At 37.7% G+C, this 19,908-nt stretch overlaps 1 protein-coding gene across 1 annotated transcript in view; it reads right to left on the reverse strand.

Moving 5' to 3' along the window:
• Positions 1 to 1,044: 1,044 nt before the first annotated feature.
• The window catches only part of LOC311263467 (ethanolamine kinase 1), a gene marked incomplete at its 5' end in the record, with an annotated part of 27,459 nt that continues 8,595 nt past the window's right edge, over positions 1,045 to 19,908 (reverse strand). Inside the window, 5 exons of the mRNA XM_084363542.1 lie at positions 1,045 to 1,149; positions 9,868 to 9,941; positions 13,751 to 13,911; positions 15,933 to 16,016; positions 16,579 to 16,727. Coding sequence (XP_084219668.1) covers positions 1,080 to 1,149; positions 9,868 to 9,941; positions 13,751 to 13,911; positions 15,933 to 16,016; positions 16,579 to 16,727 — 538 coding nt within the window. The 3' untranslated portion in view covers positions 1,045 to 1,079. The remainder of the gene's footprint in view (positions 1,150 to 9,867; positions 9,942 to 13,750; positions 13,912 to 15,932; positions 16,017 to 16,578; positions 16,728 to 19,908) is intronic.

Below are 19,908 nucleotides of genomic sequence, written 5' to 3' on the forward strand. Positions count from 1 at the left end.
ACTAGTTCATTAAATACTGTGCATTGTCTATTACTTCTTTATACACTGATTTAAATATTAAACACCTAGGTTACTGATTTTGAAAAATTTGGGACACTGACAGGTTTATGACCTGCAATATCAACAGTATGTCCAACTGTAGGCTATAGTGTAAAAAGTGATGTACACTTCTCAGACAACTGCAGCTGCAGCTCATAAGGTGAATGTTTAGGTTTAATTTAGTTGTTGAAGCATTTATAAAACTCTATTCTATTAATCTATTAATCTTAATAAATGCTGTTGTGTTTGTCTTGCTTTGACATGGTGAAAAGGGTCAAACAGAAGTGTAGTGTAGCCCTCTCAGTCAGTTAGCAAATATCCTATTTACAGTGGATTTGGCCATATTTGTATGTTGTGCGTTTGGACAAACGGCTGACTCTTTGGGCATTTCACTACCTTCTAAAACTTAGGATCAATTTGTAACATGAATTGTAAATTGTTCCACAAACCTAATTCAGAAACAAACACTGTTTTACTCTCACTGCTTTAGCACTTAAATGAGGTGATTTAATTTGTAATAAATCTTAGATCTGCAGTCCATTGTATGATTGGTGAACATCCTGTAAGGTACATAAAAAGCAGCTTTACAACATCAGTCCCTCTGAGAGAATCATTTAAAATAATACACTTCTTGGTAAATAAGTTGAAATAGAAAGTTGTTTTCCATCAGAACTTTGGTACGCACTGAATAAGCATGCAAATAACCCTCTTATGGGTTTTATGATCAGGCTCAGTTTTTGTGGCTTCATGCGACTCGGCTAAATGTGGGAACAATTAATGTGTCTCTGGCACGAGCTCCATCTCAATTTGCCAAATAAGCTTATCGACATACTGACTGTGGTAAAACAAATATTTTAAAAATCACAGTGATAGCAAAACATATTAACTCGCGCTACAGACTGAAAAACAAACAATGGGGAGCACATTTATAAGCTTATCTGTGCCTTCATTTCCACAGTGGATTTACAGAGGATTGTACAATGTGACAAAAAAACATGGGTCACATCACAGTGTAAATGCTGGTTCCTTATCCAATCATTCTAGCTCATCATTAATCCAAAATACTCTTCTTTCTTCTCAAAGTAGTAGTTGAGTCGTGCAGTGGCATATCTGGGAGGAGAGCAGAGAATAACGAGGAATGATTAGAGAACACACAAATATTCTTTTCTTTTCTTTTTCTATATACCATCCACTGTCCTTGGATGTTCAAAAGGTGCATAATCACAATACAGTGGCTGCATATTGTAATATTCCATGTAACCTTTTCAATTTGTTTCTCAATAATGTTAATTTTCATACAAAAAGTAAAATGCTTTCATTTAACTGAAATCCGTCCTTAGAAAACTCACATGACAAAGTCCTATTTGTCATTGTGTATATTATGTTAAAAATAGCAGCACATCATGTCCACAGACGTTTTTCAAAAGTGTCTTCTCTTTGTGAGGGTGCCGGTCTGCAGGAGACACTAGAAATAGTTGCCTGTGAATGACACAAAAGCGAAACTCTGTCTATCACAACTCCTTGTATTCATTATATACAGAGAACATAAATGGAAAGAGTAACTGATTTGCCACTTAACTTCAACGGATTTTCGGCAAAAGAAATGGAATTTGAATAAAAGAGTTTTGATCCAATAGTTAGATAACTTTTCATCTTCTCTTTTGCCAGATTTGATTTTCAGGCCTCTGTAGTGCAATTACAGTCTATGATGTTTTGAAAAAGAATAAAGAACTTCCTCACTGAATGTCAGCTTAACAAAATACTCTGTGCAAAAGATGACAGTTTAGAGAAGCAATTCAAACTTCAATATTTTCACAAAAATACGAGGATGTAGTCTTTTTGGCCAATGAGTGCTGGTTAAACACCAGTTACAGAGAATGAGCTGGGCAACTCTTAAAAGCATGCAGAATTTAACTGCACATCGAGGGGTTACTTTTTCCACTTCACACATCTAACTGCTTGAAAGTCAGTGTGCTGTCTAAAACCAAATCTTTATTTGAAGCAGGAAGCTTAGTGACAGAATGTGGAGTAAATACTGTATGAAGTGCAACAAGAGTTAGATAATATAAGAAATAAATATAAGAAATAAATAAGTGATGGGGCGGAGTGGCTGAGACAAAGACACCACAAGATTTTTTAAAAAGTTACATAATGTTGCTTTAAAATTGATCGCACAATTGGAATTTCACTTGATTTGATGCAGGTAACCTCCTGAGTGTTTTACAAATGAACCTGTGTCACCTGACTTTAAATTTGCTTCACAGTGTACTCAAACGATATAGTACTGTGAAGGTGATGGATTCTACAATTCCCACAATGCAACTTGATAGCATCACTTATCCAACCCTCCCTGCTGGGTAAATACCAGTGGCATTTTCTGTAAAAAGCCCAAACTGAGAGGACCCAGAAGACTAATCTCCAATCAGCAATGATGGAAACACGACACCTGGGCGGACGCTGATTTTACTATGATGTATGTTGAGTTTCCAGACGTGTGTTAACCATGTTTAACCCTCTATGGTACGCATTATGATGCGAGTTAGGAAAAAAATGTTTGGAGTGTTTTTTTGTCCTAAAATAGACTAAATAAACATAATCTAAAGAAATTTTATAATTATTTAATTTTTTTGGAAGTTTTTGGGGTTCGTTGCCTGAAGGCAACATTGTACCATAATGGTGCATAAATAATTTTTTTAAAAGAGTTTTATTTTCAATTTCATCATCATTTATTTCATTAACGTGTAAAATATAAAAAAACTTAATTAATTTTTCATTTTAAATGTAAAAGAAACCAAAAAATAACTCTTTTAAATGGTTTCTGGTCTAAATGTTGCCTGTAGGCATTGTGGAACAACCCATATCCTCACAGGGGCATAGAATAATGCTGAATTCATTCTGTAAATGGAGGAAAATATAACACATAATAATAATATTATAATATAATAATATATAAAATATAAAGATTATGATAAATGGCATTCTTTTGAATATTATATGTACCTAAACACATACTACCAACATTTTATGCTGCCATGGTGATTCCATAATGGTTCACTGTTGCCTCAAGGCAACATAGGCAATTTTCCATAATGGTACGTTGTTGCCTCAAGGCAACAGTTGGATTTTAACAAGTTTCCACTATTTAATGAGCAATTAAATTGCATTTAACAATAAAAAGTTAAAGTTTACTCATCTATGAGTGTGCATATATTTTTTTCACGACCTAAAAGGGCCCGAAAATTATGTTTTCAGCCACTTTTTAAGGAGCAAAATGGCTAACCTGTTTTCTTTGAAAAAGTCTGGGAAAATGGGTTTCAAGATGGCTTCCTGAAGGTCATGTGACAAATTAAAGCATTGTTATTGGTTCCTTGTGGTCTTCCCATTCTTTTAAAGTATAGCATCATTCAAAGGGATGTATGGTGGAGATGTGACGGGCCAAAAATGGGTATGTTGCCTGAAGGCAACACGGTACCATAGAGGGTTAATACATGCTAATTTTGGTGTAAAATGTTATATGACATAATCAGGGCTATTTACTCACACGTACGGTAACAAAGCTCCTGCAGTGGGATAGGAAATATTATACATCCTCTTTCATGGCTGTTACTCACTAGGATAAGTAAACTTATCTTCAATCTGCAAAATTGGGGTAGTGCTCCTATTAAGCACATAATCACAGGTGTCTTAATACAATATACAGATATGAAAACCATTAAATTAGTAATAGTACAGCATTTATTAGTAATATAGTAATTTTCACTGTATTAATTGACTGTTCACTCTGTATTTGAAGTTTTTTTTTTGACATACTTATAATCTCCAGAGCGTTCCTTTAGTATTGAGTTAGAACATACTGTCATTTTTAAAAATCCGACTCATAGATCACTTGTAACTTTTTTTTTTAAATCTCACCCGCAGTGTACATAAAAGCAAAAATCTTGAGGATGCACTGCGGATGTGTCAGTCGGAAGTTATCATAAAATAATTTTTCCTGTGTTCTTCACAGGTCACAATGCAGACCCTGCTCATAGCTCAAGGTAGGCACTACAGTAATATATGTTCTGTTTGCAAAACCTGCGTAACAATATAGCATCAAGTCTCTATTCAATGAAGCAGAGAGTCTAAAAGCTGTGCCAAAGTCTCAGCACATTTCAGAACTTAACTGTGAGAAAAGTGGCTTTCAATAAATCTGATGTCTGAGTACGCTGTTGCCCTTGGCCATTATACTATACCCTTTGAAATTAAGTGAAGTTTCAAAAGCTCAGAAAATGGAGGCACAGAGAGGAGTTTGTCCTTTAATCAGTGCTTTCACTGAACTCCTCAATGCCGAATCAGTTTTCTCTCTCTTATTGCTTTGTGAGACAAAAAGATAATTCTGACACATGCCTTTTAGTTACTTGTACTCCATCAGTCTGTTCCCCACCTGTATCTCCGGATAAAACTACTCTGTAATTGTTGTGTCAGGGTCTGGCTTCTGTTGTTTACTCCTTACAATTTTTTCAGTTTCTTTCTCGTGGTTTCTCGGGGAATTTATGAGCCACCTTTACATACAGAATGTACATCTGTGTCTTGTAGATTGAGACATGTAGTACAGTATGTGTGTAACCTTTGCCCTGGAAAGTAGTTGATTAAAAAAAAACGTGAGGTAATAGAAATCCTTGGTGTTGGCCTGGTAGAGCCAACAGAGAGTTTTCTCTCAAAAGGCGTTTTCTATGGACAGACTTAATTTGCTGTAAACTATGTGCTACAGTTGATGATTTACAGTTCTCTTATTCACTCAGACAGCAAAACGAAGCCTTTCTAAACGCGACTGGATGAAAGCAGAATATGGCTGTGTTGTGTAAAATCTTTGCTTCTTCATACTGCAGCTGTTATCCTCCAAAATTAGTTCATGTAAATTGTTGGCAAAATATCGGCCAAGCCTATGCAGAATCATTTTAAAACTCTGATCATCATCAGGGCTGATCTGGGCAGTTTAAATGGATTAGGATCAGTTCAAATGAATCCAATTAAATGCTGTCATGACACGCACATTAACAAAATACACAGATTCACCAAGCTAAGATGCTAATGAATCTGTTACATTATATCTCTCTCTTTGCTATTAGAAAGAGCAGTGTACACAACATTCAGGCATTGTATTTTATCATGACTGCAGCTATGGACAGTGTTGGGGTAGTTACTCGTAAATAGAAATACACATTACTTTTTAAAAAAGGAATACATTACTTTACTTATTTACTCCCTGTAGAAGACAATTTGTTACACTCCTTGTTACGTTACTTTCACCTCAACATTGCCTGAGATGCCTTGTCCTGTAAATGGCAGTTAATAAAGCTGTTAACCTTACATATGCCCATATCAGTCCTCATGGAGGACATACACAAGATCTTTTATGTTCTTTAATAAAGTAATACCACAAAACAGACAGGACATGAAGAAAGCCGCCCAAGGGCACTTAACAGAATCGATGTGTGTAACTATCTCAAAATAAAACTGTATCATTAACCCTACCCTGACCGCTTAGTACAAATATTAATTGCCTCTATATAATGTATGAATAATAGACTGGCCTGACCAGATGATGATGACAGACTTTAAAAACATACATAAGTGCCATGTTAAATGGCACTTGAACTTAGTATGTAACGGGCAAAAAAGACTCGAACAAACTCACTCGAGTCGCCTGCATGGTTTAGTAGTCCGGATTATATGAGAATTATAAATAATATTTGTTTGATTAGTAACTGTAATGTGATTACTGAATTTAGGAAAAGTCATGCTTAAAGCTTTATTTATGCTTCTGCGTTGAATAGACGCTGTAGCTACAGCGTATAGCCTCTGCATAGGTGCATGCTGTACGCCTTAGCAGCAGAAATGTAACTGCACTGAACGACTGTGATTGGTCCGCTTGGAAGCATAGCATTTTCCGGCTTTTCCTCTGGTGCTTAGCAGCAGTGCTAATGACCAGATTGTGACCTTTAGTTTCCCCAGTAAATACACTACACTCCTCGGCTGTTGTAGTCTCTCCTGACCGGCAGGCTGCTTCTCTTCTTGGATTATACTCCTCTCTGCGCTGCCTGAGTGTCTCTGGGCGAGAGAGAGCGGACAGGCTGAATGTCTGAATGGCAACAGGCTGAATGGCTGCCCCTCAACAAGCAGCTCGGTGGCAAGCGCTGGCCGAAAAGAATATCAGAGGCATAGAAGGGCAGGTCTTTCCAAGAAAAGCAGTGGGTTCACCAATGACCTGGCTCTCACCCATCAAAAGCAGCAGCAGGTCCTATCAGCTGTGGCTAATTAATCATAACTCTGTTGTTGTGTTTCAGGGTTGTGTGTACTTGACTAAAGATCATGTGTGAGGTAAAAACAACCCCTCTCTCTCTCTTACACTCCTTTATGGTCAAGAGTGGAATTTGTGTTTTTGTTGTTCCAAAAATTTCTACTTCAGCTGGACGTCTTCTTTCTGTCCAGCCGTGTCACGTCACATTCAGCAGTCGTGTCTCTTAGTTAAACTTCCTTTCATATCATAAAAATAACTTAAGACGATCCCGCTTGATCTTTGCAATGCTGTGACTTTTACCTTCAGTACTCGGATCAAGTAGCTCTTGAAATATGCATGAAATATTATCCGCTTTTCTTCTTAAAAAGTTAACATATCTTGAAATGTTGAGCCATAGCATTTAGTATAAAAGATGAATGTCAAAGTCATTAAAGATATACTCAGTTAATTAGAATATATAGTGAAAAGAGCGTCAATGTCACTGTATCAAATAAAAAAACCTTTAAAAAACGTATTGGTCAAAGAGTTTTGTTCTATTAATCTAATTTCCCATTATGCCCACACTTTTCATAAGTAAAATTATATTTGAGTCCGACAATTTAAAAGAAAAGCAACCTTCACGTTGGATCCCATTCATCCTTATTTTTATTAAGGGTGACACATACAACTAGCATGCTTAACATTTATCATCATCAAAGATGAAACTGAGACGTTTTTCTATTTAGCAGAAGTAGAGGAAAATGAACTCCCTCCAAAGCAGGTATTCCATTTCACAATGTGCTTTTGTGCACAATTCGCTCAATTTTGCAGTCAGGCTATTCCAAACAGTGGGCCTCCTCCTTGTTCATTTCCTCATAATAATGTCTTTGTCAAATAGCGGCTCACCTTGCCAACACGTCCACAAATCTAAACTGCTGACTCGCAGACACTTTCAACACATGAATAAAATCATATAAGGAAAGCAAATATGGACAGTAGAGGGAGGGCGGGTTTGCATTCCCCTTGTGGCTCCCTATTGTCACTTCCACATCTGGCCCTGGTTAAAGCACAAGGCCTCAGCGACGCCTGTCACTCGTTGGGAAGTCGGCAGATTTGGCTCAGGGGGATAACAGTGGGAGGAAACACACACACACACACGCACACACATCCAGGGTTTAACTCTTATCTCTTTGCGTGTTTATCACAAAGGCATAAAGCGACAGTGTGTTGTGTGTTCTCTCTTAAGTTAAGGGAAGTAAAACCGCTTGGTTAAGCTAAGGGTACGGCTGTGGTCATGTGAAGTAAATCATGGTTAAAGCGGCATCAATCATTATATTTTGAATCAAATCGACTGACTGGATTTAATGTATAAAGATCTCTTGCTGTAATTAACCCACAGAGAAAGATTACGCAACTCTGCAGTAAACTTTATGGCAAATTTACTGTTTTGCATTCATAAACAATTTTACGGTTCAGTCTCACCGCCTCTCAACCCTCAAACCTCTCAAAGGCAGCTGTTTTCAGCAATGAGGCTTTGATAAACTCCCTGTAAGCTGACATGAAATGTTAGCGGCTAGCTGGTGTGGTAGCAAAAAAAGAGTCTTGTTTTTTGTTGTGTGTGTCAGGTTCTTTTGAGAAGTAATCTCCCTAATAGCAAAAACAAACTTTGGGTAAAGTTTTTGAAAGATCATTAATGGTCAAAATAAAAAAGCTTCACTGTCGAAGGAGACAGTTAGCAACTAGCTGGTGAGTGGTTAGGAAGCTGTTTTTGTGGCGACAAAACTGTTTCTTTTAAAGGATACGTGGGGACATCTCCAGCTGTTTTTGTGGCGACCAAAGCAGGTATTTTAAGTGGTTTTTGTGCCTTAACCTAAGCAGAGCACAAGCACAGGGTTGTGAAATGAGAAAAATAGAAAAATTCAACCTAAACAAAGTTGCAACATAAAGAAACATTCAGTTTTAACGTATCTGTATTTTTTTTTGCAGAGAGTAACATTTCTTCTGGCAAAGTAGCCAGATATTCATATATCTCCTTTTCCTGTAGCATGCACGTTACTTCTGTCGTGGCATTTTGTTCTCAGGTTTGTGCAACATTTAATTCACTTTTATTCAGTTAGCTGAGCTATTGCGTCCATTTTCATCTCCTCTGTTAGACCTTTTTCAGCATAGGAAAGTTACAGTAAAATTACTTGAATGTAAATGTAGGTTACTTTATGCTATTTCAATCGCAAACTTGACCATTGCTCTTTCTTTACAGCATGAATGATCAAGGTTCTGAAAATTCTGTTGAAAGAGGGAATTCGGATATTTGTGTGTGTGTGTGCATTGAGGTTGGCAGGGTAGCAATACCTTTAAACGTTAGACCTGCTTCCCCACCGTTACTGTTGCTCTCATTTCAGTTTATCCCTCCAGTTAAGGAAAGGTAACCCGACCCTCACCATGCACTTTAGGACAACCTCAGCCAGCGGCTTAGAGGAGCAGACGTCTAGCAGGCGCATGTGGCCCAGCCAGGGATGAGAGACGTATATGTAAGGGAGGACCGACGGCATGGGAACAATAGTGCCTCTGTGCCTCGGCACCCCTCTGGATCACATTTCCTCCGAGGTCCAGATCGAAATGAGGTGGGGGCCCTGTCGCTGATCTAGCAAGCGAGGAGAGAAAGCCACACAGAGGGGAGGGTGCCGTATGTCAATAGTGATTAGGATCACGATCACAACTGTGGCGGGTGTGGGGCACGCAGAGGAGGGAGAAAAAGTGGGGGTGAAGGGAAACATTTCGCCCTCCTGAACTTTATTGTCTGGTTGCTGGTGTTGAGGAATGTCTCCTGGACTTTTTTAAAGATAACTAGTCCCTACGTGGATCATAATATATTTAAAAACAAAAGAAATGAGTTTTGATTTCTTGAGAAAGTCTTTGTGAAAGCTGAGCCTTTCGTCATTTCATAATTTGCGGTTTAAGAGTGAAGAAAAGCAGAGAATTTAAATGGTTTGTCTGTTTTTAGAAGTGACAAGAAGTGTAGAAGAAGTGTGCACGTCCTGCCTGCTTTATTCCAGATCCTCGGACACAAAGTCTTGAAGCACCGGTGGAAAGAAATGAGGTATTTCCACACTCAGGGCTCAAGTTCACAGTCCTTTATTGCCATTTCTCTGGCAAAAAAGGCCTTGTCAGGGAATCCTAATGAAGATCCTATTTGTCTGAACAATAAAATAGTGAGTGCTTTTGAATTGAATTCAATTTGCAGGATTGTTTCTTCCATTCGTGATTATTTAAGTGATATGATGACGGTCAGTAGAAAGGGGGTCCCATGAAATTACTCTGATGTCAGAATTTTCTTTGTGGTTTCATGTGTTTCCACGCTAAACAGTTGAGGTAGTGTTAATGTGAAGGTGGTGCTCACTGTCAGGAGCATGTTGATTTGAATATTAACAATATCAAACCTCTCTGAGGGCTGTTTATGTTAAATGACCCCCAGACGCAAACCTCCCAATGTGGACATGAGGTAACCACGGAAAGGCTTTTTCTCTCGATTTTTACAGGCCCTTTCAGCTGTCTACGTCAGAAATACAAACCTTTGGAAGTCAAAGTCAATCGAGGAGTACCGTGACTGCAGGATGGCCCAGAGACCCCAGAAGAAGTTGGATGCCTGGTAGAAGAGAAAGAAAACAACATGAAAGGACGATGACATTAGTTTTCATGTTTTAGATCACTATTTATGTACTCTTATTTTTTTATCACTTTCTTTCACATTATAGGGATAGATAGCATGTTTTGCCCCATTTTCATTACATTTTCAGGGTATGCACGATTGATTAAAACATATTTAGCCTGGTATCTATTAGTGAGAACAATTTGATCCGAATCCCAATAAAAATCCAGATCTAGCAGATTAAAAGATGTTTTATTTGATATTGAATTAGGCTCGATTGAATTAAAGGTAACTGTTGGGCCTTGGTGGAAGTATGTGCTTTACTGAGTGCCATTCTTGTTGCAAAATGAAATTACTTGACGAGAGCTCAAACTTGTATGCAGTAAAAGTAGTAATCCATTTAAAAAAAAATTGAATTAAAGCACTTTGTTATCAAAATAACAGCAATAACCAGTGGTGGAAAAAACAGAACATTTGGATCCTTTAGTAAAAACATGCTGTGAAAACAACCTACTACTGCAAATTGTGCATTGAAATCCTTAAAGATGTAAATGTTGGTGTTTTAACATTATATATGATGTTTTAGGACTAATAGCACTGCTGCATTAATGTGTTGCATGTTAAAGGTACAGTATTTGCCTCTGAGATGTGCTGAAGTAGAAGCAGAAAGTTACATAAAATGGAAAAATACTTAAGCAGAAGACAAGTCGCACCACTTGCAGTAACATGAAAGAACATAATTTGATGTGCGTGCATGCTCAGTACAATACTTGGTGTTGTTGGCAGCAAGAACGTGTGACTGACATGTAATTGTCATGCGCCCTTTTCATGATCCAGTTAGAGCTTCAAAAGCACACTTCCTCAGGTCCCCCTGCAGGGAGGTCACGGCGGGGTCAGATGTCAGCGTCTTGCTCGAGACCACTTCAGCAGGGCAAATGCCAGCTGACAGAGACTGAATTGAATCCATCTAATTGAATGACAGGCTCATTAACTACATGCAGCTTGTCCATGATCCTGATATAGAACAGTGATATGTCTCAAAAGTGTAGAGATCTGGAGTATGTTTGTGGTATTTGCACACTTATGAAAATATGTTGTAAATTTAATATCACAGATGATGTACGGTTTCACCAACTTTGCTTTTCTTTGATGTTTTGCTGCATTTCCCCGTGCCATAGAGCAGAACTGTTTAAACTCACTTCTGTGACCTCCAGTCGTCGTGTTATAACTGCTCCCATGACTGCTGCTGCTGCTGCTGCCTGCCAGTTGCGAGCTGCTCAGTCAGAATGACAAACCTCTGTATTGAATGGTTCCCTCCTTAATGGCTTTGCTCACTTAGGCTTGCGGACTTCCATGCCTCCATAAATTTCTGTTGTTCTCCACCCTTATTGTAAATCTTCATGGTAGGACCACTAATAGCAACTCCTAATAAGATCCAGACGGGCCTCTGTTCTGTGGCCCAGTGATATAATCACATTTTTATTTGATAATCAAATAAAGGGTGGAATGAAATACTTGAAGAGCAATGTGCGGTTTTCCCTTGGCTTTTCTCCCCTCCCTGGCAGATTTTCATCTCTAATCTCTGTCTTGAGTTGGAGAGAGAGATTGAGCGTGTTTCCATTATGATTAATAACTGCTCTCCATTAAGAGAGCATTAGTTTAACACTAAGCAGAGACCATCAGTGACAGGGAGCCATTGAGAAAAACGGAGATGAGAGACGTGTGGGGAGTGACATCACAGAGCCGCAGGCTTCAGCCTCGACATCACGGGGGTTCCCTGTGGAGGAGAGTACGAGTCGTAAAGACCCCACTGCGTCTTGGCACAGTTTGCCAGGGATTACGATTCGGAGGAGGCAGCTTCACGCCGCAGAGCTTTGGCAGCTGGCCAGGCTTTGTCGATGCCACACAGCGGAGCCACACAGCTTCCTTCAGTGCACACTGGTTTCCTTGGTTCCTGAGTTTTGACTATTCATCTGTATTCTTATCTGCTGAGACATAGCTATAGTGTGAATTCAATGTAGTTTGATTATACCAAGCAATAATTGAGTGGTATGGAAGTGATACAGAAGGTTAAAATAGCATTTTATACAATTCGTGAAAAAAGGGAACACAAGAAAATCCATAAAAATATCAAAATGCATCAGACTACATGAGTCTTGTCAAGCTGGTAAACCAATCTGAAAAATGATCTGTTTTTACCGAATGCTATGTGAAACAACTTTGAAAATCCTAGACATCTCTGAGATCTGTTGTGTGTGGACACAGATGTCACTGTGCCATTCCTGATGGAAATGGTTTAGGTGCAAATAACAATGGTTTTCAAATAGCAAAATAATCCCTTATGAGTCAAAATGTGTAGGTATAGTCATTAAGTTAATAAAAGACTGCCTACATACTGATACCATAGACTCTTTGCAAGTAAGCTGGACGGTCACTTTTTCCCATTTTTTATTTGTCCTCATCCTTGAAGAGCACGTGATTTTTTACATCTACATGACTCCATTCTTACTCCTAACCCAGTGCAGCACACGCCTTATATTTTCTCCAGCAAAATAATCTAAAAACATTTTGTGATTAATCATTTCATCTATAAAATGTCAGAAAAGAGTCTGATGTGAATTCTTCAAATTGTTTGTTTTTCTCAGACAAACTGTCGGAAACCCAAAGACAGACAATGTAATATTATTTTTTAAAAAACAACAACAAATGTCACATTCGAAAAGCTGAAACAAGTACTTAATCATCATAAAGTTGAAAATTGACAGTGTCGAATTATCTTTAACCATGAGAGGACAAAATAAATATTAGATATTGTGAGAAAAGAAAAACTAGTAATGAAATACTTTGAGGATCAAATTTAATCAAGCAAAGTATTAAATACAGAAACACAACATGTACAGTTCTCTTATTTATGAATATTCTAGAAAGAAGGAGAAATTCCTTGACATTATGAAAAGCAGACCCTGTGATTTTCTCCATTAACAGGCTCCGTATCCCTCATTTTGACACACGGCTGTCAAAAATGAGTGGAGCTGGAAACTTGGCTTGTTAAGCGTCAGTGATCAATTTCTCCCACTTCCCTCGAGTCAAGAGTCCCCCTCGGTTTGTCATAGAAAATCTGATTTCAATCAACGTGATGTTATCGCCTCTCTCTCTCAGCCCATTTCAGGCTTTATTTCTTTTCCCTCCTCTCACTTCTCCCTCTCTGTCTTTTGGCCGAGGCGCAAGTTATTTTAAAAAGTAATATGCTTCCTCATCATTTCTGGGCTATTTCAAGAGACATTCACACCGCCCCGAAATTGGTAGGACAATTCTGCATATTGTGTTGAGCTATGAAAGCACTTTTAGACAGATAGCCCAGCACCACTCGAGCCACCAAAGAATGAAAATTGTGGTCATAAGAAAAATAATTTTGGCTGCTGTCTTTCATTTTTCCCTGCGGCAGTTTCTAATCAACTCAGATGGAGTCCATCAAACTTTGAACAGTGGCGGGTCAGCTGTGGATGGGGTTTGGTTTTCTTTGGGGATTTTTTTTTTCTGGGAGCTGGAAAAGTAAATTGTTAAAATGTGATGGTGAGGTGTTGCCGCCCTGTCATTTCAGAGCTCTGCAGACACATGGATATTGTGGAAATGAACACACTAATCTCATAATATTGAGATATTTGAGTCCCTCCGAGAGCAGAACTTAAAAACGGGAAATAACTGTTGAGAGATTTGTCACTTTCCAAAGTCTTTCCAAAGTGTTGAGGCACTACATAATGACACATTTCAACATTTCAACAAAGTCAGAGGGAGCAGACACTCACCAGTGAGAATTTGCAGACTTGAATGTAGAGCTGTGTAACTTCTGCCTCTGTAACAGTGACCTCACGTCCCGAGCTGTGCTTGTAACTCTCCAGATAGGCCGTCAGCCAGTCTCTCTGCAGCTCCCGGCTCGGGTAGAGGCTGTAGTTAACATCATTCACACCTTGGACATAAAACACACACACACACACACACACACACACACACACACACACACACACACACACACACACACATGCACATGTTAGTGGAGCTACTGTCAGAGATAATATTCAACACAATGCAATATTCCTATATTTCAATATTCCTATGTGCAATAGTGAAAATTCAACTGTTGAGTTTGTTTCTTGTTTTCCTTGTTTTATTTTCCTCTTTTCATATCTTGCTTTTTTACTTATTCATTAATATTTCTTTTGTCTTTTTTTATTGATGCTTATCTATGCTGCAAACCCCTTTACTGCTGTAAAAATTGAAATTTCCCTGTTGTGGGACTTCTCTTTTCTTATCTTAAACTAGTTTTAAAGATTTGTCACATGTGCTAAGATCAGCTCAACCTTTCAGTCAATAAGTCTTCAGTGAGTACAATGCTACACACACGTTTATTATAATGCACTGGTTATAAAAAATAAGCATGGAAACTGGATGACAGCATCTTCACCTGAGCAATCTTCGATCGAAATGGTGCAAATGTGTGCTCAAAAAATTGTGACACTGTGACAACTAATGATTTTCAAAGATCAATTACTTCATAATAATTTTTACAATTATTTGTTTGGCTTTAAAAGCTCAGTTAAAATGTGGCATCAATCATTACAAAAATCTTTGTAAAGGGTTTTAGTATCAGTACAATTTTCATATCTTTTCAAGCTGATTACTTATTTCATTCGACTTCAAAAAGAAAATCAGACAAATCCTTCATAAACACTGAACCCTGTGTAACTTTTATTTTAAAATAAATTTGCCTTTTTACTGATTTTCCCATGACCTCGTGAATGCCGTTTTTGTTTTTTTATGTCCCTTATTTGCCATATTGTGTTTTTGTTTTGTTTTTTAAAAAGAAAATAGTGAAAACGCTCTTCCTAGTTAGATGTTAGAAACATATTGTTATTGATGTAATATAACTCGGTACATATATAACAGCATTTAAGCACAGATTTTAGGATCTTGAGTTTCCATTTAATGCCACTTTACACTTCTGCTCCACTACATTTCAGAAGACAATATTTTACTTTTTACTCCACTATATCCACTTCACAGCAAAGGTAAGTGGTTACCATAGATAGAAACCGCTTAACAGGGCATAAAATAGTTTAAATGAGCTCTGCATCTATTAATAAAAGAGTGTAACACTCACAGAGGCAATTGTTCTGCATTAAGTACTGTATATTGTATATGTACAACATTTAAAAACTGAGGTTTTTTGGGGGATTTTTTTGTACGTGGGTTATCAATGCTTTAACTTAAGGGCCCTGAATATGTCCTCCACCACTGCATACTGAATATTTAATTGGACACATACCAGAATATAAGAAGCAGGGGCTTTTTTATGACATGCGCAACAGATGAAAACTGATGTATGGTGTAAATGAAGGACAAGTGGACATAATAATAATAATTGACTGCAGTATTAACAGGAAAATGTGAAATGAAAAAAGGGATTTATACGATGTTATGAAAAAAGCCCGGACATATGAACATTTTTGTGCTCGTTCCAGACAGTATTTGGCATCGTGATCATTTTGTTCGGAACAAGCTTGCACAACACAGCTTTATCTCAAACATTATTTCATTTACAATCATTTAGAGTTGACATGAAAGCTGACACGACATGGGTCTTCAAAACTGTCTAAACGTATTAAATGGATGATTGTTCCACAAATGTTCAAATTAACCCTGTCAAGCTTTGCTGTGACACAGCTGGCACATCAAAGCCACTTCTATCACCACGCAGAATACACACTGTACACAGCAATTTGTCTTAGCCGCTTCAGAAGAAGGACATAGTTTCATGGCACATAATAGCAGAAAGATAAATGATATCACAGTCAAAGAGACAGCACAAACTGGACAATGATTCTTCATATCACATACTGTCTATACAACTTGATATTCCACATTAGGCCGTCTTATATGAAAAAGATTCAGAAGAAAATTGAACATCTCTTCATCACAGCACATACCTACCAGCAAATTCATTGAAGTGATTGCCAATATCGAAGGCCTGGTAGTTGTAATCGGCGTACTCGTAGTCGATGAATTTCACCATTCCTGGTGGAGGATGGAGAGGGAAAGCAGCGGCAGTGGTTACCAGGACAACATGATGAACACATCTTAGGTATGGGCGTTAAACTGACGACTCTCCCTCCCTTTATTGAAAGTACAGAACCTTGTGGGACTCAAAGGAAAAGGGAGTCTCTTTTGACTGACATTCACCCTGGGCATCCTTGTAAAACGTGAGAGAAATACAATCATAATGAAAGAATACAAATGAGGTAAGATATTTAATAAAGTGGGAATGCTTTTTCAGCGGTGGAAAGGTTTGCTTCTGTATGGGAAAAAAAGGGAAGAGGTACAGTATGAAAACTCTACGAGCCGCATTACTTCAAACTGTTGAAAATAGAAAACATTAATCTATTTCCATGTAAGCTTCAGCATCAGACTCTTCATTCACAGACCTACAGTTAAAGAGCATGAGGCAGTCTTTTATTCTGAACAGCATTCAGTTGTTTTCAATGCTTCCACTATATGTCCGTGTAAAAATAATTAAAAACTATCTTATCTTCACTATGATATCCACCATGTTTTAGTGATGTGCACCACAGTTCCTCACCCTCTGTGTGGTTGTAGATGATGTTTTTTGTCAGTAGGTCGTTGTGGCAGAGCACGGTCGGCGAGTCAATCTTAGAGAGGTGTCTCTTCAATGACTCCATTTCAACTGACAAAGTCTCGATGCTGGGCACCTCTCGGAGAGTGGCAGGGCTGTAAGAGGTAAAACCACTGAAATTATTAATTTTTTTCATAACAGAGAAGGCAAGATTGTTGCGCCAGCGTTTCGAGGAATGTTTTGTGAAAGAGGGCCGTCTTTCATTCAGAGCTGTACAAGGCATTGGGCACATTTGGAGTCAAAGTTTAACTCCCAAGAGACACATGTGATAAACTGTAAACATTCACATTCATGATGACCAGTTTAACCAGTGTGTGACGATTTATACCAAAGGCTGCAGAAAGACGAGAGCTTTGAATCACTGAATGAGACAAATGCAGCACCGATACATTTCATTTTAATAAAGTCATCACACACTGTGTCATCATAGGGTGTCACAAGGCAAAATACATTAAAGGGATTAAATACGAAAATGAGACATGGGAAATTTTCTAAATTTCTCATCCCTCCACATGTAAACCTAATATTTCCACACGTGAACTAAACTTAAAACTTGAAAATAAAATAATGTTACTTGTGAACTCGATATTTTCCACATATGAATGAACAATTTTACATTTCCAATTTACATTCTAATCATGTGAACTGCATACACAAAATGTGTGTGTATGTGACTTGCTTTTTGTCACATGTGGATTTTAACTTTCACAAGTGGAAACAAAACATGGCACATAAAAGCATGTGAAATTTGCTTCTTCACATGTGACTTCCACATTTTCACACACTTTCACATGCAGTTGGCTATTTTCACACGTAAACTAAACTCTGAATGTGAAAAGAAAACTGGACTGGACATATTTTTTTTGTCACATATGAATGAAAATGTCAAATTTTTACGTGGATTACAAACTTTCATGTGTGATTGGCTTTTTGTCACATGTGGAAACAAAAAATGGCACATGAAATTTTTTTTCTTTATATATAAATTAAACATTTAAACACATTTTCATATGCAACTGGCTATGTTCACATGTACTAAAACAATTTTAACATTGAAATAAAATGATGTAGGAAATATATCTTTTGACATGTGAAATACAATATTTATATGTGGCCAGTTGTCAAATGTGGAAAGAAAACATGAAATCAAGTGAAATGTGCTTCTTTATATGTGAGTTACACATTTTTACATGTGAACTAAACTTGAAAACGTGACCTGGACTTTTGGATTGCAAACTTTCATGTGTGATTGGCTTTTTGTCATATATGGATTTAAATTTTCATGTGAAATTTGCTTCTTCATATGTGAATTTTCACACCTTTTCACATGAGAACTACAATTGAACATGAAAAGAAATAATGCCACATGTATTTCACATTTTCACACATGACAAATAAAGACATCCACATATGAAATTTTCACATGTGAATTACATACAGTACATTCATTTATTTTCACATATGGTCAGAATTTCCAATGTTGTTTTGTTTTCTGTAAGACAAACAGGTCAATTATAGGACCTTTGGATCTTATGCTTTAACAATACAATACAATACAATACAATAGGTGTTATTAAGTTTCAGTTTTGGCTCTCCAAGGAAAAAGTTTGGGCACCCTGGTTTTAAACACTGCAAGAATGCCTTATTATAAAGTGGTACTATTATTACTTTGTTACTCTTCAACTGTTCTTTAAAGGGCTCACTTAACCGAGAATTTCCCCTTCCACATGGTGACTCACCTGCCTTTAAGACTTGGTCACTCTAAAAGAATTTTGATTTGTCTGGATTGCTTGCAGAGTTATTTCCCATTGTCTACTGTGAATGATGTTTCAGAGGGTTATCAACTGAGGGGGCGGGGGGAGACAAAAACAAAGGCTGAAAAAATTAAAAATCCTTGATTTCATCATAAAAACTGTTTTGGTAACTCATGCCTTAAACATTGGCCTTCAGAAATCTTCATAGGTTGATATGGTCCTTTGAACATTTATTGTTATATGAAAAGAGTATGTGAGTATACAGCAGTTACGGGGAAAAAAAACCCGAATTAAACTTGCATAAATGAATGGAAGACCAGACTTTAATGGCACAGCTGTCAGAGGGAGAAAGAAAGGTTGCTGAAAGAATGCAGATATGGAAGACCGACTTTGTCATGAACTCCACACTTTTCTTCTCTGAGCAACATGTTTGTAAACTGAAGCAGTTCAGCGAGCCTCATTGAGAGGTTACATGCCTTGTTTTCACTCCGTTGATTACTCCATCTATCAAACAAGGCAGTAATGTCCTTGGACGTCAGTGCAAAATGCACCTGGGAGAAATGCTGCGCAAGCATCCGTCTTCTAATTAATTTTCGTGTTTCCTTTTCAGTCGTCAGGCCACGATAAGAGGGTAATTTAAACAGTGTAATTTAAACACTACCTATTTATTCGAAGGGGAACAAACAGATGCTCCAGTATTATACACACTTGTAGACATAATTTAGTGAGGCCTGTTAGGAACGCACAATAAAAGCAGAGGAGCGGAGCCTTGTTTATAGTTGTGGCATAGAGGCTCTGCTAAATCCTCCCACACATCCTCCTCAACACAGTCAATTCTGTGTATTATTTTCAAGAAAGGATTGATCCAATAAAAGCACGATGAGGTCTTAGCTTTCCTTTAATGTAAAAAACAAATATACACAGTACATATTCCTTTTTAAAATAGCTGTGTCTTGCTGGATTTTGGATCTTTCTGTTTCTTATTATTTTACTTCTGTTGTCAACTGAAAATGTGCAAATACCGTAAAATTCAATTCCAAATTGTTTTTCAAAAACTGCAGGCCTAGAATATAGAAGTCAGAGTGTTTGATTCGAACCAAATCTTTCTGTTATTTAAAATCATCCCCCTCTGACATGCATAATTGATCTATCTCCTCTCTAATGTGAGTTAAAGCACACAGTTGAATGGTGAATCACCCTGATTCCTTTTCAACCCATCCATTTCTTTAACTTAACAAACTGACTTTATCATAGAAAGCCACGATTACTCGGAGTCAAAAGCTAAATGAAAGACTTGCATTGACTTTAAATGGAAACCTGTCGTCTTGCCATCAGATCTTTTCCTCTCTCTTTTCTGTCCTTTTCACAAGAAACAGTATGTCAAGTACATTCGCCTCCTGCTCCTTGTCAAGTCTCTGTAAGGTAATTAGTGGAATTTCCTCCTCTGGCGCTTCATTATCAATGTGCCTTATTTACATATGATTTCAAACACGAGCCGAGCACTGCTGATTTTTTCTTTCTT

The sequence above is a fragment of the Pagrus pagrus genome, assembly GCF_965226575.1.
Source record: "Pagrus pagrus genome assembly, chromosome: 10".
Classification (NCBI taxonomy): Eukaryota; Metazoa; Chordata; class Actinopteri; order Spariformes; family Sparidae; genus Pagrus; species Pagrus pagrus.